The 20,666-nt window shown below is 36.7% G+C and overlaps 1 protein-coding gene across 1 annotated transcript in view; it reads right to left on the reverse strand.

The window, feature by feature from the left end:
• Positions 1–2,126: 2,126 nt before the first annotated feature.
• pwp2h (PWP2 small subunit processome component) overlaps positions 2,127–20,666 on the reverse strand; it is a 68,204-nt gene continuing 49,664 nt past the window's right edge. Inside the window, 9 exon segments of the mRNA NM_213047.1 lie at positions 2,127–2,350; positions 2,506–2,580; positions 2,948–3,098; positions 3,200–3,418; positions 3,604–3,669; positions 3,808–3,916; positions 16,974–17,121; positions 18,268–18,448; positions 18,558–18,708. Of these exon segments, the coding sequence (NP_998212.1) occupies positions 2,158–2,350; positions 2,506–2,580; positions 2,948–3,098; positions 3,200–3,418; positions 3,604–3,669; positions 3,808–3,916; positions 16,974–17,121; positions 18,268–18,448; positions 18,558–18,708 (1,293 nt within the window). The 3' untranslated portion in view covers positions 2,127–2,157.

Consider the following 20,666-nt stretch of genomic DNA (forward strand, 5'->3'; position numbering starts at 1 on the left):
ATATATATATATATATATATATATATATATATATATATATATATAGGCTTTTGTGTTATTTGTAAAAAAAATATGGTTTAACCCTATTACTTTTATTATTTAACCAAAACCAAAAAGAGTTACTTTGTACCCCGCTTTCCCCTTCATCAGCATATGCATATTTGTACACCTCTGCATATTCTAACTTCTTTAGGCAATCTAAAGGATCTTGCTCAGTAGGATTAAATTTCCCAAAATTTGCAATCACAGCTTCCATATTCTTTTGTCTACGGTTTAACCCAAATGAACAAGATGTAGAATTTATGACATAGGTTTCTGAAAAGCGCTAATAAAGCTACAAGTGGTTGTGACAAACTGTTGCCATTTTGTTGCATGTTATTGCGCTGACCAGGGGGTAACGAAAAAGGGGTAAAGAAGTGGAGCATGAGTGGAGCTACAGATGCTTGCTAGCACTTAGCTTAGACTGCCTTTTCTTTGGAAGAAATGCTTAATACTTCATACCTGCAATTTATTTGTGTTCTGACCATGTGTGCTTGGTTGTAAACTATATCAATAGTGTTTAGTCTTTTAAAAACACTGTTGTACATTGATCCACTAAGCATTGTTCTTATGATGTTTTTCAACAGGAGGAAAATGCTCTAATCAGCCGGAATCAGCTGAGGTGACATGTTAGCGGTCTAACGGTACAGGTGCCAACTTATAAATTTGTAAGTAAAAATTTAAATATTTATTTATAAAGTCAGTGCTACATAGGATATACTAGTAGTGCAGTAACCCTAGTAACCCTTTTGTAGAACTAAAAAATAAATCAAACAGAACTAAAGCAGTTTAAAATGCATTTAAACATTATTCAATTAATATTCCTCAGAGTAAACATAGAATGGTCTGTGTGTTATTGCTTTTTTTGTGCGCCAAATGATTTGTTTACTCAGGATCTACCAAGCATTTATTCATTTTTAAATGATTCTGTTATAAGAAGAGAAGGTGTCTGCAAAAGTCGGATATGTTAATTTTAATATTCTGATAAGAAGCCTGCAGTAGAGCAGGACAGCCTTAAAATAGGTAAATATTCTTTATGTATGTGTTCATGCTCTTCAATGATGGAGACATGAAGACAAGGATTTCACTTCTGATCAACCTGACTACAGAAACATCCTTCTACAGTATGTCATATCTGAAAAAATTGTTTAGAATTACACACACATGGACATTTTCTGTCTATCTGTATTTTAACCAATCAGGTTAAAATACCTATATGTATGATTCATTTAAAGACACATTATTGTATAATTGTAGTTTTGAGATTGTAAGCAGAGTGGCCTACAAACTCTGTGTAAGTGTTGAAGCTGGCTTCTGATGACCTGCAAACAATCCTTGGTAAACTTTGGTTTATTGAACCTCTTTTGATTGGCTCTTCTTCATCTGAAAGACAGGTTGTTTTTGAGTTAAAACTGTTGGTTCCCCAACAGACAATTTCAATTTAGAGTGACTGGACATATATGCTTTGTGAATTTTTCTTATCAGCATTATTTAATTTAATAGTTGTTGGTTAACTATTTTAACCAGAAGACCAAAAAAGACTATTAAATAATTTAATAACAAAGAGCCACAACAAAATGATGTAGAATTATTAAAAGTACTTATGTTTAATCAACATTGTTTCAAACTGCAAGTATAAAGAAAGCAAATTCTATAGCCACCTTTTGTATTGGCGATTTTTGCTGTCAGTCTGAACCTGCAGTCTGTCATTACATTTACAGATGAATGAAATGCATATCATTATAAACGAATAATATTTGCTGATTCTGATAGCGTCACTGGCCCATGTAGAAAAAATCGTTCTAGAGAAGCTGCTTAGGTCTGAACCAATTCGAAAGCAATTGCTGGCTCTAAAATTTTTAAGTTTTTTCCTACAATAAGGCAAAAACCTTTACCGCATACAAGTATCAAAAAGTATCATCAATAGTTCAGCCTATTGTAATATTTCATGCATCGAAATCTAAACAGCATTATGTTAGTTCTAAGAGGTTTGCAGGTGCTTTCTGAACACATTTTCATTGAGAGACTACAGGGACCAACACAACAAGATAAAATTGTCTTTTCCTATTCTAACTTGTTTCCATTTGTTTAGAGGTGATGTACTGGCTTTATTAATGATTAGTCTGAAAGTTGAATGGCATTTTCCAGCATTATAGGCTCATTTGTCATATTCTCCTCATCACCCTCTGAATCCATTGCCTCTGATGAGTCCTCTTTTTCAGCACCGTAGATCTCAGATGCTGTTCTTTTCAGTCCTCTCTGCTTAGCCAGAGCAGCAGCGTAGCGAATGTTGTAAATATTCCAATCGCAACTAGAAACAAAATAAATGTCTTTATTTCTGAGAAAAAAATTAGCAAGTGGCCTGACATATATTTGAAATTGATCCAAGAAACTGCTAAGAATGGACACCCAATAAATGCATTTAAGAAATCTATTAACTCAAAATTTTGAATACACAAAACTTACAGTTTAGACAGATCATCACTGTGTCTTTGGATGCTCTTCAGCAGCTGCTGTACAGTAGGCAGTACAAATCCAGGTCTTTACAAATAAAGAAACAAACAAACAAAACAAAATTAAAAAGACATTATTATAGTGGTTCCCAACAACAGACACAAATATTTTGGAGCAGTGTTATCTCCAGAAAAAATGGATTTTCCATTATCAAGATAAACTTTATGAGGTCTGCATTTTCTGCAACCCTTATACAAAAAATATGTTTTGAAAACCTCACACTGATATTTTAGGATTTCTAAAATTATTAAAATAAAAATGTATAAAAGAACACAATGCAAATAACAGGTTTAAAAATGTTAGCCTACTTTAATTTGGGATTAAAGTGTGTTACTGATAAAAGCATATGGATGAGCTTAATCTAAAAAAATATTAATAATTGAACGCTGCCAACCGATTCTTGAGTTTCTGTCCATGTAAAGTGAGCAAACACTGAGCCCAGGTAAGGTAGAACTGCAGGTGGTTAGACTTTTCCAGTGTTGAGGCCACAAAGTTTAGAAGCTTATCCACATACACATCTGGCAATGAGCTGCATACAACTGTAACTGAAGCATCAAATAATACAATTTTAATAATGGCAATAAAATTACACATTTTGAATATGAAAAAAATTGAACAGATTTAACTGTTTTAAGAGGGAACACACTTTGATCAAAAGGGATTGCCTCCAGAACTTCTCTAATGAGCAGAATTTCATTTAGGCGAAAAGACAGCAAGATGGCGGAAGCCCACTCTTTTTTGGTAATCTGCTGACGTATACTTGTTGGTGTGACATCAATATCCAGGTCATAAGGGTCAAACACTAGTGCAGCATCAAGAGAGTAGATCAGCAAACCTTCAGTGGATGCTGCAGCCCAACTGCGCCCTGAAAGGAGAAGCATGCGAAAAATGTATTGCACTGCCTGTTGTTCAATTCAAACATTGGAACAAATTCTGTGCAAACATCATGATGAATTTTTAAATATGCTGAAAATAATGCCATGTGTCACTTTTTACAATTTTTTTCTTAAAGTTTTGTTAAGGTGTTGTGTTGTATAGATAAAACCATACCAGTAGGTGAGAAGCGAAGAGAGCTAACACTGATCTCTGGTTTAAAGCATCGGGTGCTCATATCACCTAAGAGATGAAGAGAAAAGGGATTTAGTGATATGTATAAAAGCTTGCAAAACTGAATCCAATAATAATAATATTAACAATAATAAACTATATAAATAAAACCGACTGGCAAGGTTATTGGTAAAAATGTGGACTCGCCTTTCTTGACTCCAGGAAGACTGAGCTCCACTCCGTTTCCATCCCCAGTGCCTTCATCCACTAAAGACAGACTACCAAACTCGGTCATCTTACGCCTGTCAAGGAATTCCTAGAACAAGAACATGACAGATTTGCACCACAATCATTTTAAAATAGCAATTTTATGAAGATGGCATGGTGACAAATAATGATATGTTAAACAGAGCAATCAACCAAAATTTAAAGGAGTCCTAAACTGTGTAATTATTTTAATTCCTTAATTATGAACTTATCCAAGCAGGATTTACTTAGCATTTACTGTGCATATGGGTCTAATATTGTGAGGACCAAAACTCTTACACTTCTACACATGATAAAGCTCAAAACTAGTAATGTCCCGATACAACATTTCAACTTCCGATATGATACCGATGTTGCAGCCTTCAGTACGAACCGATACCGATATAAATTCGATATCAGCACAAATCATGAATACTTTACTTTTACCTATTTTGTTGAGTGGAATGTATAAATGGCTAGATCCAACTGAGAACAAAAGTCAGCAACAGTAAGTATGGAAAATAACGACCAATTTATTACCTATTGGTTGCATAAATGTGAACCTTTTACATAAGAATATATAAAAGAATAAATATTAAGACCCTAAAAAATTATTAATTAATTCTTAATTGAATAAACAAAATATATTTTTTTAAATGCAAAACACTAATTAAGGGTCACTACAGTTTATTTTTTACCATCAGCAAATAGTAAAAACAGCTGAGAGCAGGAACATAAGAAGAAAAAATTGTTAATTGACCAACTGCTAAAGGTTGAGTGTCTAAAGATTCAATTTCACAGCTTCTTGATGAATTTTTGATCCAGTTTTGAGCTGAAAAATATCTTGCACACTGGGCAACAGAAATAAGGAGTTATTGTTATAAGTTAAGTTGATAAAAATGTGCAGTATGGTTAGTGCAAACATTCACATGACCAGAGCTATTTAATCTGAGTTTGCATCATAAGAAGATTATTGCTGTATCAATGTTCCCAAACAAAACATTATTAATTTTATAATAATATATATTGCACATATTATCTTTAACATAAATATATTTGCAGTAGCTGCAAACACACCTTATCTCCACAGCAAATAAAATAATGTGACTTTTAAGAATTTTATTTATCAAAATTAATTTTATTTGCATAATTTATTGCACAGATTCCACCCTACTTCCCACATGGGAAACTATGACAGTGTAAAGAAAGACACAACTAAAAACTCATGTGCAAAGCTGACACTGTTTATCAGAGCACTTTATCTTTTTGGGCATTTTAAAGAAGAGTTAAAGATGGGAATGCCTCTAATAAAATTTTCCTTCTGCCAGAAAGTAATACCATTCTTTCTTTTAAACTGTAATGGCCCTCAGCAACAAAATGATTTCTTATTCTTTATTAATAGACAATTAAAACAACAAAGATGTTTAGCATTTAACACCTTTTATGTGGCAGCTACTGAAAATGAAAGCAGAATCCGGGACATGTTAGGCGATTTAGAAATCCTGCCTGAATGCATTTTTCTCCAATAGAGGACATGTCTGGGAAAAAGCGGATGTATTGTCACCCTAAATAATGAGCTAGATCAGTCTATTTAGTAAAAGGCTTTTCTTTGCGTGTCCTCTGGCTCTTCTTAAAGCTGTTACCACAGTCAGATATCCAGCACGTCTCTGAAGTCTGAAGCAGCAGAGCATCGGAGTCTTTGGAGTTTCTTACGCACACAAAACCGGGCCGCTGAGGTGGATTGGGTATGTGTGGATTGGGTATCACACTGGATGAACCACAATATGCCATGACCAAATTGTAACGTAAACGTTTTAAATGAGGCTTAACAGCGTATACTAAACAATGTAACTTAAAGTTCACTTGACGTGAAGTAAATAAACCTGTAGAGATGTGCCGTTGTTGATAGCTACAGCGTGTGCTACAGTCACAATAGATTTCAATGTAATACACCAAAACTCAGTTTGAAGAGCATGTTAAATCTTAAAGGGACTTTGCTAGCAAGCAGTGTTGTGATCACGTGGGCTTTGCACGCTGGCTCTGGACGCTGCTGGATAGAATAGCTGTAACGGAGTTTAGAGCGTATAATCGGACTGCTAATATCGGAGATTTTAGGATCTCGTATCGGGACTTCCCTACTCAAAACAAAATGTAATTGCTAACAATAATAATTAATATAGCTGCCAGCAGCAATTATCGGGGCTAAGCAGCCCAAAGGCCACATCATAAACAAGCACAGCAACAAGCTACAGAACACATGGAAAATTCTATAACTTTTTGGCAGCATGGTCTGAACCAAGTTTGGAGGAAATTTGGTCAACGATCAATGGCAAGTTAAAAACAACACATTTTAACATGTAATTTAACATGGTCGACATGAATTTGACATAAATTCCACAATTTTTGGTTTACATAGTCTGAAGATGATCAGAGTTAAATTTGGTGAAGAATGGACCAACGGTCTAGGAGGAGTTAAAAAAAGAATGCCTTAAACAAAATCAAAATGGCGGACAGGAAGTTTGGCAGACTTTGGCATAATTGGTATCTGTGTTGTTGGCAGGATGCAAAGAATAATTTGAGACTAATTTCTTGAGCATATGCAGTAAAAAGTTATTACCAAATTTGTAAGTTTCATTATTAATAGTTAATGACTGTCTTATAACTCTTGACCCATAGGTGGCGCTGTCACCAAATTTTTATGGTGTGGTCAGTGAGGAGACAATGACAGACCTAAACCTTGGTGTCATTATCTGCAACTATGACAGAGACACAGCCTCAGATGTAATTGGGCATCATGCCATCACATTTGTCGGTGCAGTAAACAAAAATCGCTACACCCATCAACACAAACTCCATAACTTTTTGTCAGCATGGTCCGAAGATTATCTGAGTCAAATTTGATGCAAATCGGCCAAACTACGTAGGAGGAGTTCGAAAAAGTAGGTTTTTGACTTAAGGCTAGATGGCAGACAGGAAGTTCAGTTAATTAGGCATAATTGGTATGGATATTCTCAGAATATATCAAAACAAGTAAGACAAGTCATAACAATAGGCAAAATTAGACAAAAGTTATTAGCATTTTTATTAGGTGCTTGGCCCCTAATAAGAACCTCTGATGGCTCTAACACCATTTGTTCTGTTTTCACACCTCTGAGGGCACTGTCCTGTACTTCCCATGGTTGAGTCCGCAAAAAACTATGCTAATGAAGCTGCACTGAGACAAACATCAGAAAAGCATGGAAAAGAACCTCTATGTTTTAAGGCTGGTTTATACTTCTGAATCGTGCGAACGCAGTGACCCTCTGCACCTGCCTTGCACATAACCGTGCATTAAAACTTTTGCGTGCTGTTTGTGTTGCTCTGCAATAACACTTCCGAAATGCTAGCTGGCAGTAGGTTTAAATTATATTCCTGTGTCGAGTTTCTTCACGGATGTTTAGTTTTTTTCTGAACACTACCTTAATGTACAAGTAGCTGAAACTCGCTCATTCAGAGGCGGGAACCAGCAGACATGCAACAACATTAATCATAAGGCAAACACAAAACAAAAGGCTTCATCTGGAGCTACTTCATGGGACTCGACACTTGTAAACACTCGCTCTATCTGGCTTGCGGCTCTCAGCACTGCCTACAGCGCTACCAAGCCAACCAATCACAGAGCTTGCACTACGTGGTTGCTACGTGTAGTTACATTTTTTGAAAGGTGCTCGTCAGACACGTCGAAGGGTCTGTGACCACGCAAAGGCTGCACCAAAGCAACGCTTGCACTTGACGCAAAAGTATAAATCAGCCATTACCATTAATTAGATGTTGAAAATCTGAATGCATATTTAGACAAATGGCTGCATCTGAGCAAGTGTCGTGATGACGTGTGCAAGAAGTACAGCATCAAGCACTCAAACAGTTGATTTTGGGCATTGCTGGACATTAAAAGAGCTTATGAAAAGACACAGCTTTTACGCCCCATTCACACGGGGCTTCAGCATCAACGCTTGACTAAAGGTGTGTCTGAAGTTGGAGCTGAAGCGATCGTCATAGCAGCGTCTAGCTGGTGAATTTGCATACAGCGATCTGATTGGCTGACACTGGCAGCTCCGATGGATCCACAATGCAGTTCGGCAACGCCTGACGTCACCCATTAAAAATGAATGGGAAGCGTTGACACTGACGCCCCGTGTGAATGGGGCGTTAGGGCGCACTCACAATAGGTACAGTTGACTTGAACCATGACAAAGCGCGATTGTCCCTGTCAGCTGAGCTGTCTATAACATTACTATATGTATATGATGGTCATATGGGGGACAAAATATTTTAGAAATATTTACAATATAATAAAAATACACAAATCCAGTTCATAAAATGAAAACACGATTTAAAAATACACAAATCCAATTCATTTAGTGAAAGTATTTATGATTTTTAATTGTGAATTCACAAATTGACAACACACAATTCATAAATTGCATTTTCAATTTACAAATTGGATTTTGTAAATGTGAATTGTGCTGTGCATGTTTGAACTTTATTTTGTACATGTATTATTTTAGAAACTGATCCATATAAAAAAAGACTTGTTTCCGTGGAAATTTAAAAGTTAAGCGATTTGATGTGAATTGAAGGGATTTGTTTGGAAAAAATATATATATATATTTTTTTTTTAACTTGGCCCATGTTTGAGCACTAAAGTCCAACTCTTTAACATTGTAAATAGCTCTGTAAACAAGTAGCACTGGACAACACCTTTAAATTGTCGGTAATGCCTTAGGGGTAAGAAGCTTTAACATGGGTACAAATCTACAGATACAATTTTATGATTTGCTAACTACAGTAAATAAAATGTAAAGCTTAATACAGTTAAAAGTATATGAATGTCTAGAAAAAATACTATTATCTGTTCATCCCTAATGCTTAGTTTAATGCAAACGATTGGGCACCCCTTTGTGGCTGCAAGATAAGGTGTTTTTTTTATGAAAGGTTTCTAGGAAAGCTGCATGATGTCATGTTTTCCAGACAGAAATATGTAATGTAGCAATAACTGAGATTTGTAAAATTGAATCTGAAATTTGTAAAATTGAATCTGTAAAATAGGCTGTGCAAAAGTCTATCCACTCTTTTGTGTGAATTTTAAAACGTGTAGTGTGATTGTGGTTACAACACAAAATTAATTTGAGTGACTCAGTGAACCTTAACTATCTTAACACTTGTGAAACAAATCCTAAAAAAGAATATTTAAAATAGCCTATTGCTTTTTGTGCTTCTCCATATTGTGAATCAGAAAGTAGAAACATGAGAACCTCATAGGAACTTCCTAATGACCCCTAATTCTTTAATGTGTATAGGAGAATGATTCAAAAAGCAATCACAGAGGTTTAAAATCTCTATTTGACAGTCTCACAGTCAGAAATATGGTAAGAAAATGTAAGGTCACAGGTAGAGTTCTTGCGAGGGAAAGATGTGGTAGGCCAAGAAAAATATCTGAAAGTCAATGGTGAAGGTGAAGAATGGTTAGAATGGTCACAGACAAACCACAGACAACCTCCAAAGAGCTCTAGGAACATCTTGCTGCTGATAATGTTATTGTACATTAGGGCTGGGCGATATGGCAAAAATGCAAACTCAATATTTTTTTTTCCATATTGAACAATAATGATAAATTTCGACACAAGTTGTTAATGCTTCCAGCTTTAAAAGTTATTATCGCAACAATGATTGATGCAACAACAAAAAAAATTACTGTTAATTAAATTACCTTTTAAAATATTGTTTATTAACAAAAACAGATTACTTACTTGGCCTAAAACGAATAGTAAAATGCATTGAAAAAGACCAAAAAAAAAACAGTTTAACGTCTGGCATTACAAATTAAATGTAAATTAAATGTGCAAAACATAAACAAAAAAGCACTACAAATTCCAGCAAGTCCAACAAATTTTTTTTAATTTCTGGGTTTCTTTGGGTCATTTTTTTTGGATGATGAAATATGTTGGTTGTGTTGCAAGACTTGGTTTTCACAAACCATTGACATACTTTTTTCATACCAAGTTTTTTTTCTTCGTACATCAAATAAACATAGCAGTAGGCTTGAGCGGTATTACGGTATACCGCGGGATCAAAAAATAGCAAGGGTGTCAGTTTCAATACCGTTATACCGTCATAAAATATTAAATATCTTTTATTTAATGCCTACAAAAACGTATGTGTGGTTGTCATCAAGGGACAGTGTGGGGGAGAGAGAGAAAGGAAGAGGGAGAGGGAGGGGGAGAAAGGGAGAGGTGACGTGATGAGTCACGCTACAAAGTGACCTGCAGTTTGGCAGTTTCGACTGAACAGAAGGGAGACATGGTTAAAATGAACGAGAGGTCTGCATTAGAGCTAAAGATCTTTGCCCGAACCCGGCGAGACCCGAAAAAAATCCAAATCCCTGCATTAAAATCCATCCCTGCAAAGGTGAAACAAATGATGACGTAGTAGTAAAAAAGCGAATTTTGACGGCGGTCAAGCCAGTCACTAGCTCAGAAGAAGCTGTCATTCTAGCCACAGGTATTTCGGCGGTCGCTCATACACTGCGTATTACGGTAGAGCCCTAAACCGTAAGCTGACAGGTAAAAAGACGAGGTCACTCGCTACAGTGAAACTGCTGTCATGGAAAATTAAATGGATGTTCCTGACTGGTAGAAGATGAACAAACAATCCTATCCAAAACTTGCAAAATTAGCCAGATCAGAACACTGCATTTCGGCCTGTAGCCGCAGGAAAGGGTGTTCAGTTATGCTGGATGCACCATGAGTGCAAGACTGCGCTAAAGCCAGTGGATTTAATAATGTTCCTCCACAAACACACGTAGCAAAATCTTGGTGAGTAAAAGGTTTTTAAATTATAAATAAATATTAATCAAACCATATAATCATAATGTAGACCGAGTATACAGGCTAATGGTGGCATTATTATTTTAATATTCAGCTTCACCGTGTAAGAATTGAAATATTACAAATATTTTTGATGTCTTTGACAATTCAAAACATGAGCTGAAGACAGGGCCAATAGACTCCACAACCCACCAGGGGGGAATGCGTGAAAAACCAGTTCCTACTGCATTTGCATCTGAAACTCAGCTTCATCCCCCCAACTCACGCATATGGTCATTTCAATGTTTGAATGTTTTAGATTAACCAAACTGACTTTAACTATCATGTTTGATATCATTTGAAATGTCTCAGTGCGATTGGTACAATGGTCTCATTCTCTCAGAAATAGATATAATCAAAACAATAAATATATAACTTCAGGCATCTTTTGAACCACTGTGAAGGGTGTGACTTTCTCCTTTTGTTATTCACACCCCCTTCCTTGAGGGAATTCTTGGATTATTTAAGGTAAGGTCTAAGAAAAACTCAGGGCGATTCTGCCTAACCAGATCAGCCCATAACATGGGGTCTGCCCCATGTTATGTATATTTCAAAGTCAGGAATGCATCTTTTTCATCTTGGATTTATCTTTGATAATTTGATGTTTTGTATTGATCATTTATGAATTGACTGATTGAATTGGCATAATACATTTACCTGACTAATAAATTGTTATGTTTTGAATGATTCAAACAGAGTTCGTGTTATTATCTTTAGTAGATTGTGGTAATTTCATAGCACCACAAGCCCCTGTTCAGGTTAGTAGCGGACTAGAACACGGTAGACGGAGCATTGCGGCACGTTACACGATGTCTCTAGAGCTCCGACTAACAAATTGGCATTTATTCATGTATACTTAGGCTGTAAAAGGATATCTAAGGGGATAGTCCTTCACCCGATAAACTTTTAATACTATTTAGATAGTATAGTGATTATTCAAAGTTACTACTAGTTTAAGTACGACTGGTCTGCTTAATTCTATAGTAATGATCGTTATATGACTAAATAGCTCTGTCTGATTTAGGAGGTAGCAGACCTATGGGGACCGCATAAAAAATATCCTAATCTGAGTAAGTAGGGTTCTGCCTTTTTAGGATAGCGGTCAATCGCCCCTGTTTAGTGACCAAGACTGACATGCTTGTGCTTAAGAAATTGTATACTCGGCCAGTACAAGATTCAGGATGTTATAGAGATCCCAATGAACGAGAATAACATAAAATGATGAACCGAAGAGAATATTCAATCATAATCTAAAATAATGTGAAAGGAAACAAAATAACCTTCTCAATGTTTTATAATTGGAGTCAGATAAAACAAGGATAAACATATTAATATTCTAAACCATCTCATACTAAAATTGGAGTCAGATATGAGTTAAGTTTAATATAAATCAACATTGTGCACTGGAAAGACCGAACATGTAGTGAACCTTCATCCACCATTGGATACCGTCATTGGACCAACTGGCTGGACCCTACAACCGCCGCCTTAATGCCATATTGTGAAGAGAAGTGGAGAAACAAAGTTTGCAGAGCCTTTATCTTAATTTTGTTATTGCCAAAATACCCATCATCATTTAGAGTTTATTTTAATTTGATTTGTTAAGCAAGATTTCTTTTCATTGGTGTGTTGGCCAATTTACAGGCTAAGTGCATGTACCTAGACCTATAGAGTGCTGAGATGTTACGATGTTACAGAGGACTTATTTTATTTCTTTGTTCCAACTTCCAAGTGGCCTATAGTCTATGTTTGTTACGAATAAATGATGTTAAAACATATAAATGACTCATTCTTGAAAAAAAGCAATAGAGCTGTGGGCATGAGCACATCTGAATAATGTCGGGCTGTAAACGGGTTCGGGCTTTATAAAGCTGTCAATCAAAATGAACCTGTAGGACTCGGGACCTATCGGGTATAATTTTTATGGCCCGATTACAGCTCTCTGCATTCCCGCTGCTGTTCCGCGGGAGCCGGCCAGATTTCTTACGGTGTGGGAGTAAATTTCTGAATAAATCGCGGGAGAGATGTGTGTGTGTGTGTGTGTGTGTGTGTGTGTTTGTGTAAGAGAGAGAGAGAGAGATCAAAAACGATCATGAAGAGCTACCGATCCAAAATTCAGAAATATGGGAAACCCATTTCCAAACACTATTCAATAAAGTAGAAACAGACACAAATCCTAAACAAAATCAAATAACAAAAACACTGGCAACACTAGAATCGACTATCAAGGATAATCAAAACCCAATAGACTTCCCCATCACTATAATGGAGCTTAAAGACAAAATTAAATCTGTTAAACCTAAAAAAGCATCAGGACCTGACGGAATATTAAACGAAATAATAAAACAAACCAGCCCTAAATTTCAAACAGCCATCCTAAAATTATTTAATCTAGTTCTGAGTGTTGGTCACTTCCCTGATATCTGGAATCAAGGATTGATAACACCCATTTTTAAAAATGGAGATAAATTTGACCCCAATAATTACAGAGGGATTTGTGTGAGCAGCAACCTGGGAAAGTTATTCTGTAGTTTAATAAATGCCCGACTACTGGACTTCATCACAACACAATGTCTTAAGCAGAAGTCAAATTGGATTTTTACCAAAATACCGCACATCTGACCACATTTACACACTGCACTCGCTAATTGAAAAACACGCTGTCCAAAATAAAGGTAAAATATACGCATGCTTCATTGACTTTAAAAAAGCTTTCGACTCAATTTAGCACAAAGGTTTACTTTATAAGCTGATTGAAAGTGAAATAGGAGGAAAAACATATGACCTTATTAAATCAATGCACACCGAAAGCAAATGTGGCATCAAAATTAGCACAAAAAGAACAAAATATCTTTCCCAGGAGCGTGGAGTGAGACAAGGCTGCTGCCTGAGCCCAACACTATTCAACATCTACATAAATGTGCTGGCGCTCAGTCTGGAGAGATCCACCGCTCCGGGTCTCGATCTCCATGACTCTCAGATCAAATGCCTGCTGTACGCAGACGACCTGCTGCTACTATCGCCAACCGAACAGGGCCTACAGCAGAACCTACAGCTGCTGGACCAGTACTGCCAGACCTAGGCCCTGACCGTCAACCTAAACATAACCAAAATCATCACCTTCCAAAAAAGAGCCAGACCCCAGGGAACACAACACACATTCACACTAGGCACCAATCAGATAACACACACATCACAGTATAATTATTTAGGCCTGAACATCACCTCCACTGGAAACTTTAATCCTGCAGTAAATGAGCTTAGAGATAAAGCCTGCAGAGCCTCCTACGCCATCAAACGCCAATGCCCCATAGACATCCCTGTTCAGATCTGGCTGAAGATCCTAGAGTCAGTCATCGAGCCCATCGCCCTCTACGGCAGTGAGGTGTGGGGTCCACTGAAAAAACCCTGAACAAGATCCGGCCAAATGGGACAAACACCCGATAGAAACCCTGCACACAAAGCTGTGTAAGAACATCCTACACGTCCACCAGCACACAACAAACAACGGATGCAGAGCAGAATTAGGCAAATACCCTCTGATAATAAAGATACAGAAAAGAGCTGTCCAATTCTGCGACCAGGACTCATACCACTATAAAGCCCTGCAAGACAGAGAATTGAGCAGAAGAGCAGACCCACTCTCCCAGCTGGCCCAGAGCTTCAGGGTCTCTGAGACGTCTCCTAAGGAGCTGAACACAGTCCTGCCAATGACTCAGATCACACACCAGCTCAAGAACAGCTACACACACCACTGGGACACTCAAACACAACTGCAAAGCAAAATGCAGTGTTATCTGGCCCTGAAGAGACAATATACTCTGACAGACTATCTTCACACAGTGACAGATAAAGGTCTAAGGAACACCCTGAGCAGATACAGACTCAGCGGACACCAGCTGGCTATAGAGACGGGGCGGCACAAACAAACATGGCTGCCGGTGGAGGAGCGGCTGTGCCCACACTGCCCTTAGCAGCCGATTGAAACAGAACTGCACTTCCTTACGGAGTGCACAAAATACTCAGAGATCCGGGAGAAGTTCTACCCGAAACACACACACACACACAAACTTTGAGTCCCTGTCAAACAATGAGAAACTGCCAATCCTACTGGGGGAGTGTGTGTGCTGCTGTGTGTTAGCAGCTCAGTTTGTGCACTCCTGCCACCGTCTGAGGAACCCACAATGATCCGCTCCACTGTCTCTAACACACAACTGGAACTCTTTACTTGTGGACTTACTGTTGATATTATCGTCATCACTTTCATCTTTGGCAATACGAATGTACAGTTATTTGTCATGCCAATAAAGCACCTAAAATGTGAAATGTGAGAGAGAGAGAGAGAGAGAGAGAGAGAGAGAGAGAGAGGTGCTGTGCATTGCTTGGCGCTCTCTCTCTCTCTCTCTCCATCTCTCTCTCTGACCGCGAGCCTAAGGTCGCATAGAAGGTATTCAGTTTCTGAATGGTTTAGGCTCAAGCCAACAGTTTGGTGACGCTGTCTGAGCCTTACGTCACAATTCTTTTTATTACGCCGGTAATACCGGAGACCGGTAAATTCAGGTGAGCGAGTGTTTTGAATTAGTTGAACTACTCAGTTTAGTGAATAGTGTTAAAATGGCACAGAAATATCAGTATAGGCTTTGCTAAATGGCTGGTCAAATGAAGGTCTTTTTTTAAGAAACTATAAACAGACATGCATGCTGCTGTTGCATTGATGAGAGACAACAAATTGCATATATGTTGACTAATTTAAAGTAGGCTGCTATTGGCTAGGCTTACAGCATGTATTTTGTAAAAAAAAGTTTATAAAAAAAAAAAATGTAGCCAATATATATCACAGAATTTTGTGATGCAAAAATTACAGTGGAGCATAATTAAATCCTCATCTTCCGTGAAGCGAAACAAACACTGCACAGTTGTAGAGCAGATGGGGATGCATGAATTCAGATATTTTTGTCAGACATAAAATATTTTTTAAACAAATTTCGTTTGGCATAATTCGGTAAATCACATTCAAATTGTATCTTAGTTTTAATGTATTTTTTGTTGATCTGTTACCTAGAAAATAAACAAGAACAAACATTTGAGGTGAAGTCTAATTCCGCAGAGTCCGCTGCCAAAGCACAAAATGGTTTAAAACAATTATAATATAAATAAAATAAAAGTGTAATATTCAGTTTCAAATAGTGTATTTTTGTTGATTATATGATCAAAAATAAAAGAGTACCCTATATTAAATTGTTTTCACTGTTGTGAAAAAATTCATTGATCCGGCATTAAATTAAATCGTTTGAACATTTTAATATTTTAGACAAAGTAGTTAATAGTTTGCATAACTACTGATTGATCTTACCAACCCACGACCCACCCATAATTAAACATTATAAAGCCTACTTTTGGCTTACCTGACCCGAGTATTAACAGCTGCACCAGCGGATATAACGGAGATCTATTAACGGTCAGCAGCACCAGCGGATATAACAGAGATCTGTGCATTACAGGGTTTTATGCATCCTCAATATCAAGAGAGTGACTACATAAGGTAATGTAAACTGCAGACACTTGATTATTACTTCAATGTGAAAATTTGTGGACGCGTGTCACAGCGCAAAGCATAACTTATCCTTTAAATGTCCACGCTTAATCAGTCATTTATAAGGGCTATCAATTGAAAGGGTTAGCGACAATCAATTAATCATTGAGCGCAATTCCAGATCTACCAAAAAAAATCATGCTTAGACACAATACAATGTTCTAAAATGACCATCCCAGTACACAGACTTGAAGATCATAAAAAATCTAGTGATTTAAAAAGAGCCATTCACGTTCAGCACCCAATAAACCTGACCAAACCAGACTTGAAAAATTTTGCAAGGAAGAATGGTCTAAAATGCCTTCAGCAAGAATTCAGGGACTTCTCCTTGTCTATAAGAAGTGTTAACAGGCTTTTTTTTTCAGCAAGAGGTGGTTCTTCAAAATACTGATGTTACTATTCTGTTGGGATGCCAAGATTTTAGCACCTGTCAGTTTTTGTTATGATTTAAATTGCATCGCATCTGTTGATTAAATAGATGTTATGTCAGAACCAAAATGTTGCTTTTTCCATAGGGTTTATAATAAATCTAAATGAAATTGCTGCTTTGAATGGCCAGTATACTATGACTTGTATGTCTTTTGCAAAAACTATATATGCAGTGTGTACAAACATATCTGCGAACATACCTCCATTGCATCCAGAGAGAGATTACAGGAGATCTCAAACTTCTTCATCAGGAGATGTTCCTTGATGTTATAAATGCACACAAACTTTGACTTCCCACCTGTAAGGATCGATTCACCATCCGCTGAGTAGCACAAGGTGGTAAAAGACCTACAAATCAGTTTTAGAGGAAATTAGTCATTAAAGGCCATTTTAAATACACTAAGTTTCAGCACAATCAGACTACAATTTACTTGTTCTTTCAGGAAATGACAATGTAATTGCCAAACAATTCCAAATGCAAGAAGATTTAAATTCAAGAGCAGGTTCAGATCTCAGTCTCAGAAAATATGAATCAATAATGCAGCAAATGATGAAGTCTTGACAAAGAACAATTACACATACCAGGGTCTCTGCAGATATTATATGCTATATATTATATGATTATATGTCGAATTTAGGACTTTAAGACCTTTTTCAGCCCATTAAGTATTAAATTTAAGACCTATATCGCAATATCAAAAACATGCAACAGAAAATGCAAAATTAGAACTAGTTCATGTCATTCAAGATAATTGTTTTTAATAGTTTTTATAAAGATTTTTATAACCATTCAAGATTTTTTAAATATAATTTTTTAAATTTAAATAATGCATCACTTGCTTTTGTTCATAGATCAGACATTCCAATCTATCAAAGTTAAATATTAATGGCAACAGAACTTGGGTTGCTCTACAATTATATTTTTTATTATGGTAAGAATGAAAGCAAAAAAAGTACACTTACTAAAAATACTGACGCTTTCTATTTATTATTTTGCTTACCCAACAATTTACACATTACTGTCTGGCTAGATTCTGTCCTTTACTGATAAGCTGTAAAGGCAATGATGGTCCAACATTCTTGACCATTATGACCAATAAAGCCTAGAAATTGGGCATCAGTATATTGTAAACTGATAGGTTCATATATTCTTTTCCAGTTACAGTTGAAGTCAGAATTATTAGCCCCCGTGTTTATTTTTTTTATGGGGTGTTGGTGGCTAATAATTCTGGCTACAACTGTTGGTCGGTTTAGGGCAGGGATGGCAGCAGAGTTTTGCTCCAACATTAATCAAACACACCTGAACAATCTAAACAGTGTATTCAGGATCACTAGTAAGCTATAGTCAGGTGTGTTTGATTAGGATTGGAGCTAAAGCTTGGCTCTCAGAGTCGCCCATCCCTGGTTTAGGGGGACAAAATGATGTGTGTGTGCTTTGAATCTTATGTTAAAAAGAATAGAAGTTTATAGTCTATTTACAAAATGTCTGCTTACTTTCCCTTGGCAGATTGTTTAGCAGTGATCTTTTCAGACTCTTTGCGTCCCATTTGCAGGTCATGGCGGCCAGTGATAGAGCCAGTCTGTCTTCCAGTCTGAGGGTTCCAGAATGTGATTTCACCATCCAGAGAAGCAACTGCTAACTCCATACCATTAGGATGATATGTTACAGCAAGCCCTAAATATGAACAGGTGCAAGATATATTAAAAAAAAAAAAAAAAAAAAAAAAATCACATAAATTTCTTTCCATTCCACTTTCACATAAACAAACATTTTGTAAACTTGCCATCAGAGGTGAGTTGCAACGTCTCTTTGGTCTGCCAGCTGTCCAACATGTCCCATAGCCGGACAGTTTTGTCCCATGACACACTAGCAAGAACAGACTGGACTGGACTGAAGCACAAGTTACTGACAGGACCCTCATGACCACTAAGCACCTGTTCCATCAGAAATGAGTAAAGGAAATAAGAAGCACAATAGTTGGTACAAAAACATTAATAGTGCATCAAAAAACCTAGGTTAAACAGAAAACCCAAGACATATTAAAATATGATGATTCGTCAAGGTGAAAAGCTGTTTTACAATATCAACAACAGAAGGAAGAAAATAAGCAAAGAAAATGCCACCAATATTGTTAAAATATATTGCAGGGCTCACAGTGGCACAGTGGTTCAATGTTGTTTTGTTTATTTGAAGTTTTTTTATTTCTTTGATGTAGTTAAATACTACTGCTCTGTATCTCCAGCATGAGCTGTACAGCATAAGTGTTTTATTATATTAAGCATCTGTTGGTTTTGCTTTCATACATTTTTTTCTTAAAGAATATATTTGTTTTCTCTAGGGTAAAATTGTCTTTGAATGTTAATTACAAGGTTATCTGCACTTTGCAGTTTTAGTCAGGGGTGTAAACTGAGTCAGAGGAAGGATTAATAAATTTAGAAGGTTTTGATATGCGTGCAGAAGACTTTATTTGGATAATTAGGAAAGGAGGTGACTAGCTCCCCTCACTAGAATAGGAATTAGCAGTATAAATAATTAGATATCAGCAGTGTCCATTCTCCTCTTCTGAAGACCAATAAGAGTAAAGACATTCGACTCAAGCAGCACGACTCCACTGAGCACAGACACCCACATGCCACTATTGTAGGCTTTTCTTTTTACTCTTTAAACAATGTGTTTGCAGTAAATTCTGTCATTACATGTCCACGGACACACAGCACATGCAGTGTCTACTACACGGTGACTACATATACATGACTACACGATTTTCTTCAATTTGGGTGGACCAGTCCTAAGAAATAGGTGTATGTGAATTTTATTATAGATCACATTTGATTCCCTAAACTTTAAAAAATAATTCATTCATAATAATTAGAACACTGTGATCTTGTATCAGTAAACTGTACTTACAGGTCTACAGGATCTGATGGATAAAATTTTTTCAAAGTTAAATGTGTGGTTTATAAGGTTAGTAATATGTTGTTTGCTAAGATACGCGCATAACATTTGCCATGATGGGAATACTGAGAGATTTTATTGACAAACTCAACTAGACTAAAGTGTTAGTAGAAATACAAAAGGCTAGAAACTCAAATTAAAACAGGCCATTATACACTCCTATTATATACCCAAAAGTTCAATTTCAAGGCCATCATTACATTAATTAGCAAAATAATAACCAATGTAAGATAACACAGTGTTATAAAAGTACATAAAAAAAACTAATAAAAATGTCTAGTGAACTTAAACATAGAGATGCTCCGATCAGCATTTTTTGGGCCAATCACCGATTACCGATCGCCGAAATCATGATCTGCCGATTGCAGATCACTGCCAATCACAGAATGGCAGGGGAATGGCCATTCAATTAGGGCTGTGACAGTCACCATGACAACCGTGTGACCGCGGTGGTCAGTTGCCATTAGGTCCATTGCCACCGGCTGTAGTATGTGACGTCACGCACTTTAAAACACAAATTACCGTTATGTTGCCAAGTATTAGGCTACATTTCTGTTAGAATATAACATTAGGCGCAATTCAGCAAGTTCAACCATGAATCTTGTTAGAAAACGAAATCTTACATCTGGGAATATCTTGGATTCATGCTGACCGAGACAGGTGAATCAATTATTTAATTAAGCTTTTTGTAGGTTTTTTTTAAAGTGTTAAATTGTGGTTTAATATTCACTGCTTAGAGTCCAAACATTTAAGAGCAAATCCATCGATGCGCAGCTCCACAGGTCCCGAACCATGCAAGCTAGTGGCGATTGATGGCAGTGAGGGAAAAAAATCAGCCTATAATTAACTCCTGTCTTATAAACGCAAAAGCCCAGCTAGTCAGTCAGATATCACAGAGGCATTTCCAGAAATGACCAGATACAAAAGAGAAAGTGAT

This window comes from Danio rerio, chromosome 1 (assembly GCF_049306965.1).
Source record: "Danio rerio strain Tuebingen ecotype United States chromosome 1, GRCz12tu, whole genome shotgun sequence".
NCBI lineage: Eukaryota > Metazoa > Chordata > Actinopteri > Cypriniformes > Danionidae > Danio > Danio rerio.